This window comes from Oryzias latipes, chromosome 2 (genome assembly GCF_053564925.1).
Source record: "Oryzias latipes strain Hd-rR chromosome 2, Olatipes_Hd-rR_3.1".
In the NCBI taxonomy this organism is placed as follows: Eukaryota; Metazoa; Chordata; class Actinopteri; order Beloniformes; family Adrianichthyidae; genus Oryzias; species Oryzias latipes.
The window spans coordinates 13,873,824-13,895,503 of NC_136238.1; the positions used below are offsets into that span (position 1 = coordinate 13,873,824).

A 21,680-nucleotide genomic window follows, 5' to 3' on the forward strand; every position below is an offset into this window, starting at 1 on the left:
AAAAAAGGTTGATGACAAAATGTTACCCTGCACTATTAACTTCATCATTGTTATAAATATTTATCACTGGGTTAAACAAATAGTGGTAAGTTTCTAATTACCAAATTGATACTAAATATTGAACATTATTTAAACATTTTCTTTAATAAAAAACATTTGTTGTCGTGAAAACCTCGGAAAATATGGAATATAATAAAAATTTATTAAAACACAGAAACCTGCTTTTTTTTTCTCCACTTTTTTATTTGAGGTGCAACTGTCTAGTGCAATTTGAAACGTCACATTTGTGATGGGCTGAAGGAACATGCACAGGAAACCTGACGCAGGGCATTTTCCTTTCTTTATACCAACAGTCTCTTTTTTTTGTGTTCAGAGCTCCGGTTGCACTACGAGCAATTCACACACTTGGCTGTACAAAAACAGACACAAAAAACCAAAACAAAAATAAAACTCCACTGTCATATACTTAAAATAAAAATTAAAAAAAGCTACACACATCCCAAAATATAAAGAGTCCAGATCATTTGAGCAAGTGAGTCTGAAGCGACGGCAAAGGATTGTTGGAATACAGTACAAAATTGTGAGTCACTGCAGGAGAGACAGCATCTTAGTGTTGAGGTAAAAAGGTCCTCTTCTGTTGCCCCCCCCCTTGAGTTATGACACTACGAGTAGGTCAAAACCTGGCAAAACCATAGATATATATATTTTTATATACACAAACGGATAACACAAATAAAAAAGAAGCTTCATATATGTATCTATGGTTAGAAACCAGGCACTTGGCAGAGTTAAAAATGAAAACTTTTCATCTGTACAAAACATACTACCTACAAACAGTCATGTCCGAGAAATTCGCATTTCCTTTATCAGGTCATTTTGGACATTATTTAAAACAATAACAGCAAACTTTGCTCCAGCTGCTACTGCGTTTCAGAATAACAATAAATCCCTGTACGAATGATCCATCCATGAAAACAACTAGGAAGCTGTGGCTGATCCAAGGACGGGGATGTGGAGCCGTGATGGGGACGTGTGCAGTGAGGACGCGGAGCTCCCGATTCGTCCGTTAAAAGTCTTTCGACGTCGCTTGCAAAAGAAGTGCAAAGGGACAAACAGAAGAGAAAGGTGGGGAGGGGGCGTTCTCCACGAGAAACTCATTGGACAAGGGAAGGGAAACGGCGAACCTCTCTGATCGCTCCGTCTTGCCCCTCGCCGAGAGACTACAACCAGCATGACAACGAGGATTGTCTGAAGCAGGTAGCAGAAGTTGCAGACGAAATGAAGACGGACACACACACACTCACTCACTCATGTACACATTCACACAGGTGCAACTCCATTTCCGTCAGTTAAATTAAATGTGCAACAAAACAAAAGGTTCTTTCTGGTTAGTGCTCCTCCTGATGTCGGCATAGTCGGTCTTGCTGATGTTCGAGTCAACTCCTACTCTTAGTGGGCTTTTCCAGTGTACAGCTTTCGCGTTACGCCGATGTGCCAGAGTTCTGTGTGGACGGGAGGACCTGCGAGTTTCCCGGGGGGACTGGCGGCTGGCCGGCGCTGCTCGGAGAGCCGTCGGTTTGTACCTGCGCCTGGAACTGAGCCATCTGCTCCGGGCTGGCCAGGGTTTTCAGGAGGTTGTTCTCCTGCTCCAGCTGAGTGTTGCGCTCGATCAGCTCCTTGATCTGCTCCTTGAGGACCTCCACCTCCTCGCGCACGGCGTACATCAGATGGCTCTTCACCAGGTCCTGAGGACAGAAGGACCACACAGTCAGCAAGGGGTTAAAAAGTGCCGCACAACCTCAATCAGACTTTACAAATCCTCTCCGATCTATCGTCAAAGCGTTCCCAGAGGTCTGTTACTCCGTTTTTAGCCCGAATCGGTCGTCTTCTAGGACAATTTCTGCAGATCGGCTGCAGTTTGTTAGGAATTGGTGTGGAGCAACCCCCTTCCTTCCATTTTCCTCCTGCTGAGAGATCTCCGTTTACAGGATCCCAAACTTAACGCTAGCGGTGCAACAACAATGGTGAGCCATATCGAAACTATCCAGCCGTACAACGCAGCTCGGACGAGGAAAACAAAGGTACGGATCTAGGCGTCAACAAGAAGATGGATCAGATTTGGAGCTCGTGTCCCGCCCAGCGTGTTCTCTAAGTCACAAATACGATCTTTTTCAAACTGGGTTTTTTCCTGATTCACAATGATTCGAATAAAGAAATCAGCAGAAATGCTATTTAAAGCTTAATTTTCTTTATATATGTCTGCCATTCTCATAAAAAATGCTACAAGAACATGTAAGAAAAAAAAACATTTTAATCTGAGTGGGTCTTTAAGTATGATTTTTTTGGGGGGCAACTGTTGTATCTCCTCATAAAAGAAGATGAGAATTGCTTTCTGAAATAAATCTTGATCCAATACTTTTATTGTGGTTTCGGGGACAAACTAGTAAATTAAACAGAATAGATTGAGGGGAGAGCAAACAAAATGAAAAACATAATCTAGACTTTGGAGCATTAAAACTAGAGAAAAATGAAAATTCTTTATCAATCCAAATAAAAACATTGCTAATATAACGCAGTCTTTTGTCCTACTCTCATGTCTATTTCTATAAAAACAGGCTTTCCAGATGATTCTCGCGATGATGCAGTAGCAGGGTCAGCCCATTCGGGGATGGAGGAGGGGGGGAACTCCTCCTCTCTCCAGGCCCATCCAGGGAACAAAATGTTCCTGCGCCGGAGTGGGAGGGGCCAATCAGCGGCCGAGTTATTTATACTGCGCGAGGGGAGGCTGCCGCTTGCCTAGCAACACGCATCGACCGGAGCATGAGAACCCAAAAAGGAGGCTGGCGTGAGAACCTTTCGCCTGTCTCACATCAAGGTACAGGACAGCGCCAAGAAGCTCCTGTTAAATCATATAAAATAATATTTGAAAAAAGGCTCAAATATAAAAAGAAAACAGGAAGTAAAAGGTTTTTTTTTTACTATAAAGGAGGGGGCCGCCTCTCGTCAGTGTTGTGGTTACATAACACTGGAGGCAGCAGCAAATACATGAGCGTGTATTTACAAACAGGTCCAAAACGAGCGCGAGCGCTTACCATCGCTTGTTCAATCTTGTTGTCAATGGCAACCACACCAATGCCTGAAGAGCTGCAAAACAGAAGAGGAGAAAAAAAAACAATTTTTACAAAGGATTTTGGGGGAGAATGGCTGATGCAACATTGCGGCTTTGCTATATATATGCTTCACTTTTAAGCATCAATTCAGAAGAAATGCGCCGCAATATTTGCGTGAAAAAAACCGTGGTTACCTATTATCGACCCTGACAGACGCGCACTCCTTCGCGAGCACCGAGGACAGAAACGATATGGAGAAATTCCTCAGTTGACAAACGCCAAGGTCCATCGCCACAGCAGTGCAACACCGGGAATTCATGCTACCCCGCCCATGAAAACCCCCGACGGCGGCTCGCTGGCAGTACAAACTGGTAGAAAAGTAGAAAAATGGCGCATTGTGGAGCTGCGCGGTGCCGCTCCGCTCATCTGGAGGACCGCCTGCACACAAAAGACGAGAGCGGCGGGCTGCGGCTCCAACACATCGGCTGCCTCGCTCGTGCCAAAGGGAGCCGCGCTCTGATTGGCTGGAAATGGGGGGCTCATTAGCATAATTTATGGGGTGGATTAATTCTGGGGCGACGCTGATTGGACGAGAGCGGGCTTGTTTATTTGCATGTGTCCCCACTACCTGGAAGGTAATTCTGGGTAAATGTGTTTGCTAGAAATACAGAGGGAGCTACTTCCACTTCTTCAAGCCGAAATTTAGTTTCTTTTAAAATAAAAATAAAAAGTGTTTTGTTGTCCTAAACGTCCATCCATCAAGTGTGTTTTGTTATGCAGCAGCCAGGTGATCATAAATATTTAGAAAAAACAATGTCTCCCCCTATCGGTCATAATTAGTAGTGCAAACAATTAAAAAACAGTCAACTTTAAGGTCAAATAATCTGATTGACGTTTTAAAGGCCACAATTAATTTAGAAAATAGCAATAAAAGGCAAAAAGGTGTTTTGATAATAAATTATTACACTTGTTTGCAATTATCTGGATGTTCTAAGTCTACATATATTCATCCCGGTTTTCTTCTAGAGCTCCAATAATCTGGTTTAATTAGTGACACACTTGTTGATCATAAAAACAATGACAAATTAGGGATGCCACCATTAATCTGAATGGTGGGGAAAGTGGTTTGTTACATTCCGACTGTGTGCCAGTATATTTAAAGGGTCAGACAATGGTAATACATTTAAAAAAGGATTTAGTATTTATTGGTTTATTACATTACACCAGCCTTAGAATAAGCCAACTGAAGGCTTTCTCTTTATTGTTAATCACTTATTAGCAAGTTCGACAAATACTTTTTCGACATTTGTTGTTGTTTTCGTCATCTTCAAATGGAGGTTTGAACCAAATCGTGGTAAAAAGGGAATCGATGCATCCCTCGTGCAAACAGAATCCCACAGAGTGTGTGAAGGTGTGGACCGACGTTGCCATGAAACTGTTTGGACAAACACACAAAAGCAAAGGAAGTGTGCTTTGTTTACACAGCTGGCGTAGAGATAAAAAAAAGGGGGGGGGGGGGGTAGAAACTCAAACTTTCATCCACACAATCAGACGTGTTTTCTGACGGGACGTCCCACAGGAGAACATTCAGGAACCGCTCTGATCCCCTTATTGTACTGTAAACACTTGACTTATCCCTTCCGTCAGAGGTGTACTTATATATTTAACCTGCTTCATCTTAATCCCAGACTTGAGTTGGCGTAGCTTTGACCAACTTGAATTGAAATATTGTTTTGACCGCCTCTTTCGGTAAATGTTGTGCTTGCTTCCAAACAGTGCACAAGCTAAGGATTGCTTTTATTGATAGGAAAACTGTTGGTTTTTATGACACTGGGGTCTGTGAGGGGTAGTGGAATTTGAGGGAGGGGGGGGGGGTGCAGCTAATAGCAGGAGAGATTGAGTTTTTTTTAACGTTCTAAAGGCTTTCAAACTGTTCAATGAAACATGCATACATGTGCAAACCCAGAACATCATGTTCTCTTGTGGGCAGGAGACGTGCCGATCTGGAATTTTGAAGTATTTCTGCACGCTTTTGCTCCAACAACAGGTCCGTTCTTGCCAACATAATAATGCCACAACATTAAAAACGAAAACAACAACAAAGTCCTTTGACTCCCACCGAACGTGACGACAGCACAGTTACCACGGTTACCTCTTCAGATGCTCCTCCAGCTCCCAGAAGAACAGCTTTAGGGCCATGTTGTCCTGGGCCCGTGCTGTTGCCCCTTCCAGCCCTCTGTCTCTCATTGACACAGTTCAGGCTACAAACACACAATCACTACCACCATAGACCAAAAAGAAAAAACTCTCCAAAACAAACTCCGTGGCGCCCTTTGGCCCCAGCTTTGCAAAATGATGGGGCTTCATGGGCAACAAAGGAGCCCGGGACGGAGTGTGACGGGGAGTGTGTACAGAAGGAGTGCGCTTGTGCGTTAAGCCTGTCCTGGCTGCCTCCTTCCTAAGCCGGAATCACATATAGATTGTGAGAGGATTGGGCGCGCGGAGAGGAGACATAGGAGGGCTGGCGGTGATGTCACCGCGCGGAGAATCACGTCACCTTCCCTTCTGTTGTTATGTAAACTCGGAGCGGGGATTAGAGGGGATTCGTCCAATGGGGTGAGCCACGGTTGACCACACACCCCATCGGCGTGCTCCTGCCACCTCCACTCAAGGATAAATACGCAAACACCTCCTCTTCTGAAACAACCCCAAAGGTTCTCTGAACGTCACTAAAAAAAAAACGTCCTCTCACCCCACAGTCTAAACAAAGGAGATCCAAACAGGATGGCAGATTAGATAAAGAGCTCATGTGGAGCGAAAATTACCAGCAGCCAGCAAAAATGGGAGGGGGGCGACGAGCCAAAACTTGCTCCAAAAGGGAGCCCACCAAGACGCTCGGTGAATCGGGTTTCATTAGCCTCTAAAACAGCGGGCGGTCATAGATGAGAGCACTCGAGCGTTGGCTGATAATGAGCAACTGCTGGGACCAATTTCGTCCACGCCGCGCTCAAACCATCTCCTAAAAGCATCGGAAACGTCCGAACACTTCGCTCTAGCGGGTTTTGCGCGGGCCCACCCCGTTAAAACAAAGGACTCGAAAGTCGTCAGACGGAATCAGCCCTGCGACGTTTGAGAGTTTGTTTTTTTTTCCCACCGAGCGGCTTTCGTTCTGCCAATTAGAACTTCTCTCCGTACGAAGGGTTGACCTGAATCTTTACATGAGAAAATAACGCTACAGCAAAACAAAAGAAGGACTTTATAATCCATCATCTTCCTCCCTCAAAAAAATGTGGACTCTTGCAGCCGTCTGGATGAAGGCAGAGTTTGTATTCGCCACACCCAAAAGAGCAACAGAGAGGAAGCAGCCAACGGCAAGAAAAGACCAGATGGCATTAAAAACGATAAAGTTTCAACTCAAAACAACAGAGACAGTAAAAAGCTGCATTTAAACCTTAAATTTGGGGTTCTAGTCCTTAAATATAGCACAGAGGTCCCAAACGCTACTTGAAACGTAGATCCCGGTAAGCTAACCTGTTTAAAGACCCACTTAAACCATCTTTTAAACTTTATTTAAAGCGTTCTCAGTCGTCTTTTAATTACAATTACGCCGTTGTTGCCAAAATCCAAAAACCTGGGTCCTTCTCAAGAACAGAGTTTCGTCAGAGCGAAGTTGTTCATCGGAAATTCTTCCCAGAGTTGTGGGACCGCCCCCTTTTCATCGCTGAGAGCTCTCGGTTTACAGGCTCTGCCGCTAGCTGACAGCCCCTCAAACCCGCAACCTCACACTGAAATATAGTGGAGCCGGGAGCTTGTGGCTCCGCCCAGTACTTTTTCTATGTCACAAATATCCTAATTTCCCAGCTGCGTTTCTTCGTCTGCTCCTGATTCACAACAATCTGCACAAAGAAATCCTCAGAAATGCATTTGAAGCTTAATCTTCTGTATGTACAGTGAGGTCAATATGTATTTGATCACTTTGGGATTTAGCAAGTTCTCTCACTTAGAAAACATGGAGGGGTCTAGAATTTTCATCAGAGGTGCATTTCCACAGTGAGAGACAGAATCTGAAGAAACATTCAGAAATCACGTTGTACGATTTTTAAACACAATTTATTTGTATATTACTGTGACATAAGTATTTGATCACTTGAGTCAATCAACTTTAATATTTGGTACAGAAGCCTTTGTTAACCATTACAGAGGTCAAAAGGTTCCTGTAGTTCTTCACAAGGTTTCTACACACTGCAGCAGGGATTTTGGCCCAATCCTCCATACAGATCTTCTCTAGATCTGTCAGGGTTCGGGGCTGTCGCTGAGCAACATGGAGTTTCAGCTCCCTCCAAAGATTCTCTATTGGATTTAGGTCTGGAGACTGGCTAGGCCACTCCAGAACCTTGATATGCTTCTTACGGTGCCACTCCTTGGTTTTCTTGGCTGTGTGCTTCGGGTCATTGTCATGCTGAAAGACCCAGCCACGACCCATCCTCAACGCCCTGAGTGAAGTTAGGAGGTTTTTGCCCAATATCTCACAATACAGAGCCCTGTTCATCCTCTCCTTAATACAGTGCAGTCGTCCTGTCCCCTGTGCAGAGCATGATGCTTCCACCCCCGTGCTTCACTGTAGGTATGGTGTTCTTGGGATGATGCTCCTCCTTCTTCCTCCTCCTAACACGCCGAATGGAGTTAAGACCAAAAAGTTCTATTTTGGTCTCATCTGACCACAAGACTTTCTCCCATGACTCCTCTGGATCATCAAGATGGTCATTGGCAAACTTCAGACGGGCCTTGACATGGGCTGACTTCAGCTGGGGAACCATCCGTGCGATACATGATTTTAAACCATGACGTGTTAATGCATTACTTATAGTAGCCTTGGAAACGGTGGTCCCAGCTCTTATCAGGTCATTGACCAGCTCCTCCCGTGTAGTCCTGGGCTGATTCTTCACCTTCCTTAGCATCATAGATCTTGCGAGGGGCCCCAGACCGAGGGACATTGACAGTCATCATTAGCCTCTTCCATTTTCTGATAATTGCTCCAACAGTTGTTCTTTACTCACCAAGCTACTGGGCAATTCCCCCGTAGCCACTTCCAGCTTTGTGAAGGTCTACAATTTTGTCTCTTGTGTCTTTTGACAGCTCTTTGGTTTTGCCCATGTTGGTAGTTGGACTTCTGAGTGATTGTGGGGTGCACAGGTGGCTTTATGCAAGCTAACGGCCTCAAACAGGTGCCACTAATTTAGAATCATGAGCAGAGTGGAGTTGGACTATTTAAAAGCAGAACAGCAGGTCTTTGCTGGTCGGAAATCTATCTGATAATCAAATGATCAAATACTTATTTGTCACAGTAATATACAAATAAATTGTTTAAAAAAAATCGTACAACGTGATTTCTGAATGTTTCTTCAGATTCTGTCTCTCCCTGTGGAAATGCACCTATGATGAAAATTCTAGACCCCTCCATGTTTTCTTAGTGGGAGAACTTGCTAAATCACAGGGTGATCAAATACTTATTGACCTCACTGTATGTCCTCCATCATCCAAAAAAAAAATGCTACAAAAATATATTAAAAACAGCATTTTCCTCAGAGTCTGTCTTTAAGCAACCTCTAGAACGATTTCTACTAGGGTTGTGCCGATGGACGATACCATCGTCCATCGTGATGGGGCACACTTTCGGTCAAAATAAATCATGAGTTCCGCCGAGCGGCTACATCCATAGATATGTCAGCTCGGTAATATACAAGATGATCTTCTAAATGTGCTTTTATTAATGATACGATTATTATGAAGCGCCTGTTCGCTCATCATTTAAATTTTAATCCGTGTGGTCAGTGCTTTGTGTCTGTTGAAGAACGGAGCCGGAAAGAAGCCAGGATTAGCAGTATGCTAACCCGGGCTAACAACATTAGCTTTGGGTGGCGCTGCAATCTGCATCCTGGCTGCACGTAAACATGTTAAGAATAACATCAGCCTTTATTTAGTCGGGACACGACCCGAAACACAAATCCACGTGATTGTTTGAACAGTTTCTAAGGACTGAGCGACATTTCTGCTTTAAAGCTCACACACCGCCACAAAGTCACTGTGTGTGTTGACGGTCCGAGCTCTGCTCAGACACACACTTTTAGACCCCGTTCTGAGTTCGGTAGCTCGTTCCCCTAGAGCTGCGGGACGGATCGCAGTCCTAAATCTCCCACACATACCGCTCATGTAACAAAGCACCCCCCCCCTCCCCCCTCAAACACAAAACTGTAAGTCCGCGCTCCACCGGTCCACTTCACTAGTGAAGTGCGGGAGCGGACTACTACTTTCTATTTTGTTTGATACTTTTTTTGTTAAAGTCACTTCCCTCAGTTTATACTGGATCTTCTCGGATGTGTTATTAGTTGGCAAATAAAATAAATAAAGTAAAATAACCAATAGCAATTATATAAGACCGAAAAATTAAAAATAGTCCCCCCCCTCACACGCACACACACACGACGATATCATCGTCCATCCCGATGGTTGACAGCAAACATCGTCAACTGCCAATTTAAGGGACATCGCCCAACCCTAATTTCTATAGTTACCTTAAGGATGTTTTTCCTTTAAAAATTAGACAAATTGATCCGCTTACTTATTTTTGTTTGGATTCTAGGCTTTCTACCTCAGTAATGCCAGCTTTTCATTTTCCAAAATGCTGAATGTATGAAACAAAAAGACGTCATAAAACGAGACTTTGATGTCGGATCTATTCTCTAAACACCTTGGTTGGCTTTGACTAATGAGAGTTCATTGGAGAATGGAAGATATGATTGGTGAGATCTAGAGAAATCTTTGTCGAATTCGCCGTAAACCATCTTTTTCTGTCCTCCATCCATCCATCCATGTGCAGGCTGTGATTTGTTCATCTCTGTACGCATCGCCTCTTCTCATGCCGTGTGCTGGAATGAGTCCGTTTGTGTGTTCTTGTGTCAGCTGATGTACTTGTGTGGGTCTGGCGCTGCTTGGGAAAACTGGCGGGATCCGGTTTGGGAAGCTTCTGACTCGGGCCGGCGAAGGATCAAGGCGGATTACACACAAACACACGAGCAAAGGAAAGGAGTTTTTTTTTTTTTTTTTTTTTGCTTCTCAACGTATAAGGCCTCTGCCAAGATTCTGTAAACATCATCTTCTAAATGACACACAAGCAGACATTTAAAAAACACATCTCCAAAAATAGGCAGAAATGACCTTCTGCATAGTTGAGGATGATCCCCCCCCTCTTTCTTTCAGACAAGCAAATTTAGAGGAAGAACGCCTCAAAACTCAAAACAGGTCATGGAATATTGCAGACGCCCATAGCTGAAGCTCTGTGGAGCGTGAGTGGACGGCTCTGCCATGCACGCAACGCCTTACATAACCAGCCTCTGTGGCATATGAGGCAGGAAACACGGAGGAGACGGAGTGAAGGAGCGCCAGCATCTCCGTCAAAAAAAGACGGACGCCTCATTCCCCGCCGAACAGCATTCATTATTATTCTGACTTTGAGAAGCCACGGCAAAGGTCACCCACAATCGTCTTGTGTGACTAAATATGACACAACTGTTGGCCTGCGGCGCTTTATTTGAAGCTCTCTGGCGATCAAAATACCAGGCGGAAAAGCTGAGTGCGTCCGTGGCGAGTATCCTCACAGCGGCGCTGAAGAAACTCTGCTTGAGGCTGTGTGCGGAGCGCAGCTTCACGTGGGGCGCCGATTGTGTTTGAACAGTGGGAGAAGGTCAAGAATCGCACAACTGGCCGTACAAAGACCACTTATCTTTAGTCTTTGCTGGGAAGGCTGGGATTTCTCTTAGAGGGGAGTGGGTGCAAGTATAAGAAACACAGGAAGACTTTTGATCCATTTTCAAAGCCTTTCCAGTGCTCTTTGAATAAAAACTATGCCGTTTTTTCTGCCAAAATCCAAAAACCTATGTCGCTTTCTACGACAAAGTTTCTGCAGAGCGGCAGGAGTTCATTAAAAATTCGCCTCAGAGTTGTGGGCAGGACTGTTGGTGCAGAGCAACCCTGCCCCCCCTTTCCCGTCACCCATAACTGAGAGCTCTCGGTTTGCGCACTCTCGGTAGCTGACAGCTGCTTACACCACCAACCTGTGCAACAAAGACGGCGAGCAATATAGGCGCTATCCAGACGTCCAGACAAGGAAAACAAAGACGTTTGTGGATCTAGTCGTCTGCAAGTGGATGCATCAGAATGGAGCGGAGCAGGAAGCTTGTAGCCCGCCCAGTGTATATTCTACGTAAGAACTAAGATCTTTTTCAAACGTCATTCACTCTTAATCTTAATTTTCTTTAAATATGCCCCCTATGATCAGGAAAAAATGTCACAAGAGCGCGTTAAAAACACCATTAACATCATTTTCTTTTGAGTGGGTCTTTAAACTCAGTTCAACAACTATATACTTTCACTTTTATCTTACAGTTGACTTAACTATTCAAAGGATTACCAGTAAAGTAGATTCTGTCATTGCTACCAATGGGCACGTCTGCACTTCCTGTTTGACAGCACAACTAACTGGAGTCAGGTCACTTTACCAGTTTGTTCCACGGAAGCTCTACTTGTTAGTGAACCTAATCACTTTTTTTTCTTTTTTACAGGATCAAAATTGCTCTTAAAGAGGGGCGTGACCTTTTGATTGACAGGCACTGTGCCTAATCTTTAGCCCTGGAATGACCTTACTGGACCTGAAAAAGGCTACATCGCTTGATTTTCAGAGAGACTGGGGTTTATCTATGACCAGCCAAGAAGGCAACAACAACAGCGCAACTTAAGTGGAATCTGCCTTTCCGCCGCCCATATCATGCTCTTAACCCTTTTATAATCAACTAAATCCATATATATGATAATATACTACCTTTGGCACACTAAAAATGATTTTTATAAGTTTTTCTCGTGGTTCAGTTTCCAACCTGGAGGTAAGACGACTCGATCTCTAAGCCACCGCCTTTCCCTCCTTGTGGGTGCCGCCCACTTAATGACATCATCCTAGAGTCGACGTCGGCATCGTTTCGCCCACAAAAACAAACAAACATCCGGCAAAGATGGACTTGCATTCTGTGCGTTTAAATTGAAAGGGTTTAGCCTGGGGGCAGATCTGGCAGCGCGGACTCTTCCTGGAAGGAGCCCTTCCTCACTTATCCACGTCACAATGAGTTATACAGGCTAGAGTCGCTAAGCTAGCTTGTTGCGTACGCAAAGTTGGACGCCACGTTGGGTTTGTCGAGATGCCTGTTTACTGCTGTGCTACAACAGCGGGGAAAAACAAGAATGTGTCTTTTCACAAGCAAGCTAATAAAGGGGAACTTTTTGAAAACATTTTAGGAAGATCTGAGTGAGTTTACTCTCAACAGTGAACATTAAGGCTGATCTTGTAACCTATCTAAAGTGGCTTTTGACTTTTGAAAAGTGGACTATTTCCACTTTTTTCAGCAGGACCACCTATCTTTTTTGTTCCATGGAGGATGACTTTTGTATTTCTGTGTGTGTTCAACCTCTGATCAGACCAGACGACTCGCTGGTGAGCAGATTACTCAGTGGAACCTAACCAAGATTTCCTCAGTAGTTCAAAAAACCTGAGCGCTGCCAGCAGGGTAAACCGGACAAAACCACTTAAGGCATGAAAAACAATGTCTTCCCTCAGGCTGAAAGATGGAAGCAACTCCCTGACTGTAAGCACAAAGTATTTCCCACGCTGTAAAGCCCGCCCCCCACCCGGCAGCTGCAGTCATAAATGTTCTGAATGCATGCACATGCATTACACCGGCCTCTCTGCAGGATCCTGCAGCGCTGCGAAGGAGCACAAGGCAAGTCAATGTGACACAGGGCAAACCCACACTCCCTAGTAGCAGAATAATCCACAAATGTTGCTTCTTAAACCAATCTACAAATGCACATGGAATAGAGTGTCATCATGTTACATATTGCAATGCAAAACTAAAAAAAAAGGAGGAAAAAATATTCATGCATTGATACCATATAAAAGCCTATATTTCATTCAAATTACTAAATTAAATTTAAAGCTCTTTTATTATCTATAGATGCAGTCATTCCGTGCATAAAGGACACTTCCACACTCGCCTGCAAAGCATTTTTAAGAGTTACATAAACAACAGTTATTTTAGCTTGGAGGTTTCGTGGCCCTCTGCTGCCCCCTTGTGGACAAATCAATACCTGACCTAGAGGCAGCGTGTCTGCTGAGGCAGAAATCTGTTCGAGGTGATTTATTATGCTTGACAGGTAGGAGACACCACCCTAAAAATGACAAGCTAATAATGAGAGCATGATTAAAAAACAAGAAACCAGTTTGAAAAGAAAATATTTCACTCGTGGGCGGTTTAGATTTGGATTTAGTCAACCAATAAAAAGACTTCATAAAACTCAGATATTATTCATTACATTTCAAAACATGTTACAAAACGAATACATATTCATTTAAAGAATTATAAATTGCATCAGGTCGAAAAATTACTTTTAATTTTTATGATTTCTTTTAGGATCTGGATTAGTAAGAAGTTATTTCTTTTGAAATCATATTAGTTTTTAGGAAAAATAAAGATCCAACCCAGCAAATAAATTGGGTTTTTTTATTGATTAGTATAGGAATAAATTAAAAAAAGGGTTTGACAAAGCACTAGATTAAAAAACAACTGAACAAACAAAAGTTTTGTAACACTAATAACAGAAGAAAGTATAGATGTATAAATCAATCAGCGCCAGCAAAGCATTACTGGTAAACGGCACATTTGTGTGATCACGCACAAGACATTGCAATAGTTTGTGCATCCAGACTTGCTTTTGTTTGGCATTAAAAAATAAATAAAACGACCTGATTCCTTACAAACTACCTGCCTGACTCATTCATTAACGTTTCGCTTTGTGTCCAAACCGCAACGTTTGTCCGATGTGGACGGACTAAAGCGCTGCCAACCTGTTGGGATTCAATTTGACACACAAAAAAAAAAAAAGGAAGAAAAGCAGGTCACAAGACGCCAAAGAAAGAAAGAAAAGCGCAACTGCTGGTCTGGTTTTAGGAGGAACGTTGTTAGAGCAGTTTATGGGCAAACAATGAGCCGACTGTGTTTTCCAGCTCCAGAGGATGAAGTCAGAGAGAACTGATCCCATTAATGGGCCAGAAGGTTTATAGTTGCAAAATACTCTTCTAAAGCGTTTTATCTTGCACACAGAAAGACTATTAACACGGTATTAAGAATATACAACCTACATTTCAATGACTAAAACGTCTGTCTGTCTGCAAATAAACAGAACAAAAAGGAAAAAGTGATTTTTCTCTGCAGCGCTTTTCTCTCAACGAAAGGACAGTCAAAGGTGGCTTTCATCCAAAAATCAAACGAGGGGTTGAGAAAATCTGCAGGTTAAGATCATAAGCCTGGAAGGTATAAGAACCTGTTTAAGACAGATTCCTTCGTCTGCAGCTGCAAAAAAAAGGCAGAAAGGCTGAAACAAACGCAGAGTTCAGGCATAAATTGAGGTTCTGATTACGGATTTTATAGGCAAAAACTATCCGAATATTGCCTTCTTTTTTATTGTTTTGTTGCTTTGATCTATTAAAAAAAAAGGCAAAATACATTCAAGTATCGAAGTCTTTTCTGTCAGAAGTCCAAGAAAAATGTTTGACTCCCGACAATTCAGTATTTCCAATCAAAGAAGCAGCTTATGAGAACTGATTCTTCCTTAACTTCCACTTAACGTGCTTGTTGTAAATGAGGAAAAAGAAATATATTTTAAAATGCATGCAGTCAAATAGAAAAAACAAAACAAAAACAATTTTTTAATAACTTCTGGGACGTAAAAACGTCTCGTAAGACTGAGATCAAATAAGCGCAGTCGCTCTTGGTGGCAAGGAAAACTTTGGATGATTGATTTGGTATTTTGTCTTAGAAATATTCAGGATGGAAAACTTCATCTACCAATTAAGAATTCAACAAATTCAAATTTGACCAAATTTGGCACAAATGGATTTGATTTATTGCCCCTGTAAGGGCAAATTTAATTTGATATTACTGGTATTCTCATTCTTAAAACTTATTGGTTATGTATAAAACCAGCTGTGACAACCCCTTTGTAAATTTCATAATTATTTTTGCATTTATTTAATGAGTTACTAAAGTGTCTAGGAATATTCTCAACCTACGTATAATAAACATGTCCTTTATTGTTGTATGACATTAACTTTTAGTCCGTTTGCCGTCCAAAAACGAAACAACAGAAAGCAAAAAACCTATTTTTATATAGAAAAAACTTCTCACACATAAAACCTGCAGCGTTCTCCATCATTGTAAATCATTGCCTTCATTAGGCTCCATATCAATGTAAACATGTTAAACCTCATTGACTTTGATTATAGGTTTACAAATCCGTTTAATTTACAATTTGCTGCTGTTTTTTATGGAGCTGTGAAAAAAATGTCATGATTCTGTTCTATTCTAAAACTAGTTTTGTTTGGATGAAAAAAAACCACAAAACCAGTTATTTTGAACTGAACAAAAGTGCAGTTTTTGATGCAACTTTTGTGATAAGAAAGGCCGTTTTTCTTTTTAATTGGTTTTTTGAGTAACAATCAATTCCAATTTCTTTTTGTTATAGCCAGATCTAATCTATAATAAAACACGATGGACTTTTACTTCACTGCTTTTTGTTTCAGTTATTAGTAAAATAGTGGACCACAATAAATGTTAAACCGAAAAGTAGAATATTTGCTATCATTTTTATAATAAAACTAAAAAAAAAGCCGTTTCATTGCTTTTAAAAATTCCCTTATAAAACAGATTTTTTTTTTTTTAGCTCAATAGCTTTTCTAAGTTACGATCAGTTCCTAATCTTTTTTGGCCCTAGATCTAATCATTCATTCATCTTCTTCCATTTGTTCCCTTTCGGCGTCACGGGGTTGCCGTGGGCGAAGGCGGGGGACACCCTGGACAGGTCGCAGGTCTGTCGCAGGGTCACAATCACACACCCATTCACACCTATGCTCAATTTAGAGTTGCTAATTGACCGATGAAGCATGTTTTTGGACGGTGGGAGGAAGCCGGAGATCCCAGAGAGAACCTACGCATGCACGGGGAGAACATGCTAACTCCACACAGAAAGGCCCCCCATTGATGTTCTGTTTCAGGTCCCCCAGCCGGGGGCCTTCTTGCTGTGAGGCAAGAGCGCTAACCACTGCGCCACCATGCACCCTAGATCTAATGCATATATAACAAACACACCGGTTATTTTTTAAACTACCTTTTGTTTTGTTTTTTCTTCAGTTATTGATAAAATAGCAGAGCGCGGGGGTCAGAGGTATTATCAGAAGATTCAGGGATGATGCGGAACATTCTGAATCCAACGGAAGAGAGCAGGAATGACAGACAGATCGCAACAGTGACATGGGAGACGCTCGCTGCAGGACAGACGCTGATTCATGGCTGCGAACCGGGCTGACACACTGGATGTCGACAGACAGGGACGCACTGCAGACACAGCCCTGCGCTGTCGGCACCAAGAGGACCCCCGTGAGTTATGGCACCAATCAGACGCAGCGCTGCCGACTGAAGACGAAGACTTTTGTCTCTGTTGACAGTTGTAGCAGCGAGCTGCATTAGCAGCCAAGAACTAAATAAAGATCGACGTTTCTCCTCGTCAATAACAAAGGAGCGCGCTCCATTTTGATTTATGCAACACAACTTGTGATCCTGTACAAACTTGCAAAGTCATGGAAAGTTTTGGGGTTTTTTTTGTCTACCAGGAATCGACCCAGTTCCATTTTTAGCTCGCCTACTTCTAAAACACTGATTTTGAGTTTGCTTATTAACTAACCCCCCCCAACAAAAAAAAAAAAGTCTGATAAGGATGAGAGAAACAAAACACGCCGCCAATGGCTAGAGGTCAGAAGAAGAGACTATCTGCTGACTCACAGGCCCTCTCAATGACTAAGCAGTTTGTTTCAAAGTCAGATATCGAGTGTTTTTGACGCGACAGAGAAATCGACACAAGAACAAATAACAGACAACAAAAATGAAGTTTTGTTGCATGTTTTTCTTCAATTCCTTCTATCTATAGGACGAAAAGGATATTCCTTCTCACCTGTCATCCTCTCCCTCGGCATGCTGGCTCCGGAGGCCTGCAGCAACCATGAAGGCGCTGGCCTCCGCCGACATCCCCATGTGGGCCAGAGATCCAACCCCCTCTGCGGCCCCATCTCCGACGGCGGCCACCACCGCGCCCAGCCTGGGCAGGCCCAGCAGGCCCTGGTGCTGGAGGAGCAGCCTCTGGGCATCCTCCAGCTGAGAGCTTTTGACAGAGCTCCCTCCTGCAGGCACATGGGGAATGCTCACCCCTGATGCCAGGAGGGGTTTGAGGTCAGCTTGCAGGGCAGTCATGTAGGGGCTCCCGTGGGACGGGGCTACGGGGACTGCACCGGCAGACGGGGGGCGGATTTGTGGTTGCAGTTGACCAGCAGCGAATGCCGCCGGAGCCGGTTGGGGTGGTTGACCGTGAAGTGACAGCTGCTGCGTGATGCTCACTGGCTGCTGAGGCGGGACCGCCACCCCTGGGGTTACGGGGATTCCCGCCGTTGAATGCGGAAGTGGAGGCTGCACTTGTGTCTGGAAAGGAGCGGTTGGCTGGATAAAGTCCGGCTGCCTGATATTTCCTGGTGCCACTACCCCACCGGCATGCAGCTGAGGTGGGGGGTACCCTCCCTGGGGTTGAACCTGCTGTGGATCAACAGCGTAGGGGAACTGCTGGGGTATTAGCAAAGGAGTCAGACTCCCATCTGTCTTTGGTGCAGCTGCAGGAACAGCAGCAATAGAAACTGGTTTCTGGAGGTGAACGCTCCCAACAACCTCCTGGGGTGAAATATAACTCAAAGGAGCCGTTTGGGGAGCCTGCGGGGGGCTCTGCATGGCTTGTGGGCTGGTGAAGTCCTGACCCTGAGGCTGATAGGGCTGCAGATTGTGGAGCGGCTGGACGGCAGGAATCGCCGGGCTTATCCCAGCATTCCCCACTTCGGGCTCGGCAGCAGTCTCTGCCGCTTTTGGTCCCTCAGATGGCGCCGCATGAGGAATCTCCTTCTCGTAATATTCCGTGCACGTCCATCTTCCTTTCCGAATCGGCTCCGAGTTTGTGTCCAGCTTGACCACCCGAAAGCGGGAGCCGGTGGCCGTCTGCGTGTGGATGTGCTGCGTCTGAGTGCCGTGGGCAGGGCCCGGAGCGGCAGCAGCAGCAGACGAAGCCGGTTGCCCGGGTTCCAAACCTGAAAGTGTCGAGGGGGCAGCAGGGCCGGCAGATGAACCTGGAATGCACACACCCCCTTTTATGTTCGTTTCAGCAAAAGTCCCAACGAGAGGGGTTAGTTGTTGACCTGCCACGACTTTGGAGTTATCCAATGCCACCGGCCTCTGGGTCGGGCTGGGCCCAGCTTTAGAAAGCAAAGATGGGCTGGAGCTAGCAAGCGGTTGAACTGGCAGAGTTGGCAATGATGGTTCGGCTCCACCTAAGCTGTCGGAGCGCTGGTGGTGGCTGGTTTGAGGATAATACGGGTGGTGCACCGCACCGTTCACCAAAGATGAGTGATGCTGAGCCCCCTGAAGGATGCTGTGAGGCTGAAGAGGCTCGTTGGGTGACACAAGCCCTGGCGTGTCAACCCCATGGAGACTGTTCAAGGTCTCATCCGAGGAACTTCTCTCCGGCACGCCTTTGTCTGTGGCCTTTGACACGGACACATCCAGCAAGTCAGATGAGGACAGGTCCTCGGTGTGGGACTCGTCCATGTCATCATAGCTTTCGGTGTCATCGGCCAAACTGTTGTTCCCGCTCACGCTGATCTGTGCTGAGGTGACGCTTGTAATCTGGAAGCCGCTCTTCTTCTTCATCTGGGTCCCAGGTCCTTGACTCTGGTGATGGAGAGCCGGAGAGGACGATCCGGCCTGAGCTGGGCTGTCCTCAGCCGGGGTCCCTCCACCTCCAGCGGCTGCCGCAGGAGAGGCGGGCGCGCCGCTGCTTCCCCTTCTGAAGTGGAACGACGTTTTGCGGCTCCCTGAGCCCGACGACTCCCCAGATAAGTCCTGGTGGTGCATCTCGGTCGGGTTTTCAAGATGACAAAGCTGCAAACGATTATCTGCAACCAGCTAACTTAGAGGCTAGTTAGCTGGGTCAGCTGGCAAGTCATATGATTTATGTCCTTTTTAAACGAAAAAAAAAAAACAACAGAAAAGACAACGCTTTGAGTCTGAACACGAGCTTACAGGTGGCACTCCACTTCACGACGACAATATTAATTCATGACCGGAAAGCTGATACAACTATGTTTAATGTCGCGAAATTAAATAACCAGACTGCAAAAATGTAGCTAGGTTTTTAGCTAGGTCGGCAGAAGCGACTATAACGCAGAACTTTAGCTCTTTCTTTGGTTATAGCTGACAGTAAACAAAAAATAAATGACAAACCTCCTTCATTATTTTGGTGCAATTAAAAAAAATCTGTTAAAGCCTCTTTGCTGACCTCTCTGTCTATGTCGCAGGAAACCAGCCGTCGCAACAATTCCTCTTCTGAACGACGAACCTCCAGAAACAGTACTGTCGATACAAAGAACCCACGGCGACAAAAACAAAACACGTCACCTAAGGAGAAAAGACTGTAGCGTCCGAATAATGTTTGTGTTTGGGCTGGGAAAGAGTGCTCGTTAATTCCATGGTGAAGCGCGGCCGCGTATTGCTGTATCACTGCCGGTGAGCAGCCGCGGCACTAACGGGACGTCAGTTTCCCAGGAGGGAGGGAGGAATGCAAACACTGAGAGTGCGCATGCGCATGCCCGCCCAGTTGGTCTTTTTCCTTTTTTTTCCCCCTTGATCTGTGGTGCGTTCATGACCCCCTAACAAATTGGGGTTTAGACGATTTTGCATGTCATACACTCGATTTATAAACATTTTGTATCGCTGTAGAAAAAGACGGATTTGTTTTATCGCCTATTCAGGTAACATGGATTATGTAACTAAATTATATATTCGTTACTGTACTCACTATAGTAAAGGATTAATACAAAACCTTGTTTTGTCGAAAATAACTATATTCTTTCCAATAAATGACCACAAATTGAACGCAACACGAAGCTCTGGGTTGTGTGTTTGATTTTTCTGGGAACCCCCCTGTTTGGAAGCTGCTGCTATAAACAGACTAAGTAAACAACGCAGATCGATTTTTTTCTAACCTACTTTTAGTATCCTTTCTTTTTTGTTTATTTGTAGCCATACTGTATTCAATGTTTAGTATTCTTGCATTTCTAAAATGTATCTTTCCAGATGCTACCATCTCTTGAGTACACACAACAGTGCAACAATATTGTCTCTCGTTTTTACAATGCATAATTTACTATCATAAAATTAACCCCCAAAAAATGAAGTGCTAAAGTAATATTGATGTATTAAATATATATATATATATAAAGATTAGTCCTAGAATAAACAATCTTTAAATAAAAATATGGAAAATATTGAAGATGAGTAATTCATTCCAAATGTTATTGAAAAAGTGTAGCAATTTTCTTTATTTTTTACCTTGTGATTTCACATTGTGACTACAACTTATTTTGTCCCATTTTACCAATTATGTCTACCCATTTATTTGTAAAAGTTTTCATAATGAAAGAAAGACAATTTAACTATGGCAAGGATTCATGAGGACATGCATTCCCCCTCAGCTGTGTCTGAAACTTTACAGCAATTCACAAAAGTGGAAGAAAAAATCATGCCAAATAATCTGGACGAGTGATGATACCATTAAAGTGTTCTAGTCTCCAATTTATAAATGATCTGCAGTATAAAAGACTTTGAATAAAACTTGTTTCACTTAAAAAAAAAATTGTTTTATTCAATAAATCTATAAAAAAATACTGAACAAGAAATCTGAGCTGTCTGCAGGTTTAAGCTCAACCACCAGATGGCACTAGGAACTCAATTTTTCTTTAAAGGTTTTTTATTGTCAACAATGCAGTGAGTACTAATTTCTTATTTGTCAAATGTCTCAGCAGACAGTAAAATGATACTACATCACCTCCTCAGTATGTGTAAACGTAGCAACACATCAACAAACACAATGCGTGTATGGAAGCGTTTCTGTCTCATGATTAAAATTGTGATTTTTTTTTCATTTTCAAAATTAAGCTGCGTTTGTTGACTCACAAATGAAAGGAAAAATCAATCAGCCAAACAGCTGTTTGGAGACAGCTGCAGCCTCCCTGAACAGCTGAGCACTGATGTCAATCGCTTCAATTATGTCACAGAATGAGCGGTGTTGAAGTGGAGAATGAAAAAGCATTTTAGCGGATTTACTTTTTTTTTTTAAGTCTGTTTGATGAAGTTAAATTCTGAAAATGAAAAAGCATTTCTGTTAATCCATTTTGATTGTCAAATTAGATATTTCTAATTAAACTGTCCTACGTATTTACCAGAGAACCTTTTGAAAATGAAATGCCAAATACCATTTTCTTTATCATTTTATTTTTGATTCAACAAACGCAGCTTCATTTTGAAAACGGAAAAGCATTTCCGG

General features: G+C 43.6%; 1 protein-coding gene and 1 long non-coding RNA gene across 2 annotated transcripts; one reads left to right on the forward strand and one right to left on the reverse strand.

Annotated features, from left to right (window-relative positions):
* Positions 1 to 222: 222 nt before the first annotated feature.
* Positions 223 to 19,946, reverse strand: LOC101161038 (TSC22 domain family protein 1). The gene is made up of 3 exons (XM_011484089.4): positions 17,217 to 19,946; positions 3,093 to 3,144; positions 223 to 1,745 (listed from the first exon to the last, which is right to left on the reverse strand). Exons 1-3 carry the CDS (start codon positions 19,208 to 19,210, stop codon positions 1,482 to 1,484), a joined length of 2,310 nt encoding a protein of 769 aa, XP_011482391.1. The 5' UTR covers positions 19,211 to 19,946; the 3' UTR covers positions 223 to 1,481.
* On the forward strand, positions 2,736 to 11,825 carry LOC110016333 (uncharacterized). Its single transcript, XR_002291604.3, has 2 exons — positions 2,736 to 2,875; positions 11,729 to 11,825. It is a non-coding gene; the product is annotated as an uncharacterized LOC110016333 (long non-coding RNA).
* Positions 19,947 to 21,680: the final 1,734 nt, after the last annotated feature.

Coding starts and splice junctions, on each gene's coding strand:
- LOC101161038 (XM_011484089.4), bottom strand. CDS start 19,210: ATGCACCACCAGGACTTATCTGGGGAGTCGTCGGGCTCAGGGAGCCGC. Junction 3,145..17,216: donor GCCGAGGGAGAGGATGACAG/GTGAGAAGGAAT, acceptor TCTGTTTTGCAG/CTCTTCAGGCATTGGTGTGG. Junction 1,746..3,092: donor ACAAGATTGAACAAGCGATG/GTAAGCGCTCGC, acceptor TTCTGTCCTCAG/GACCTGGTGAAGAGCCATCT.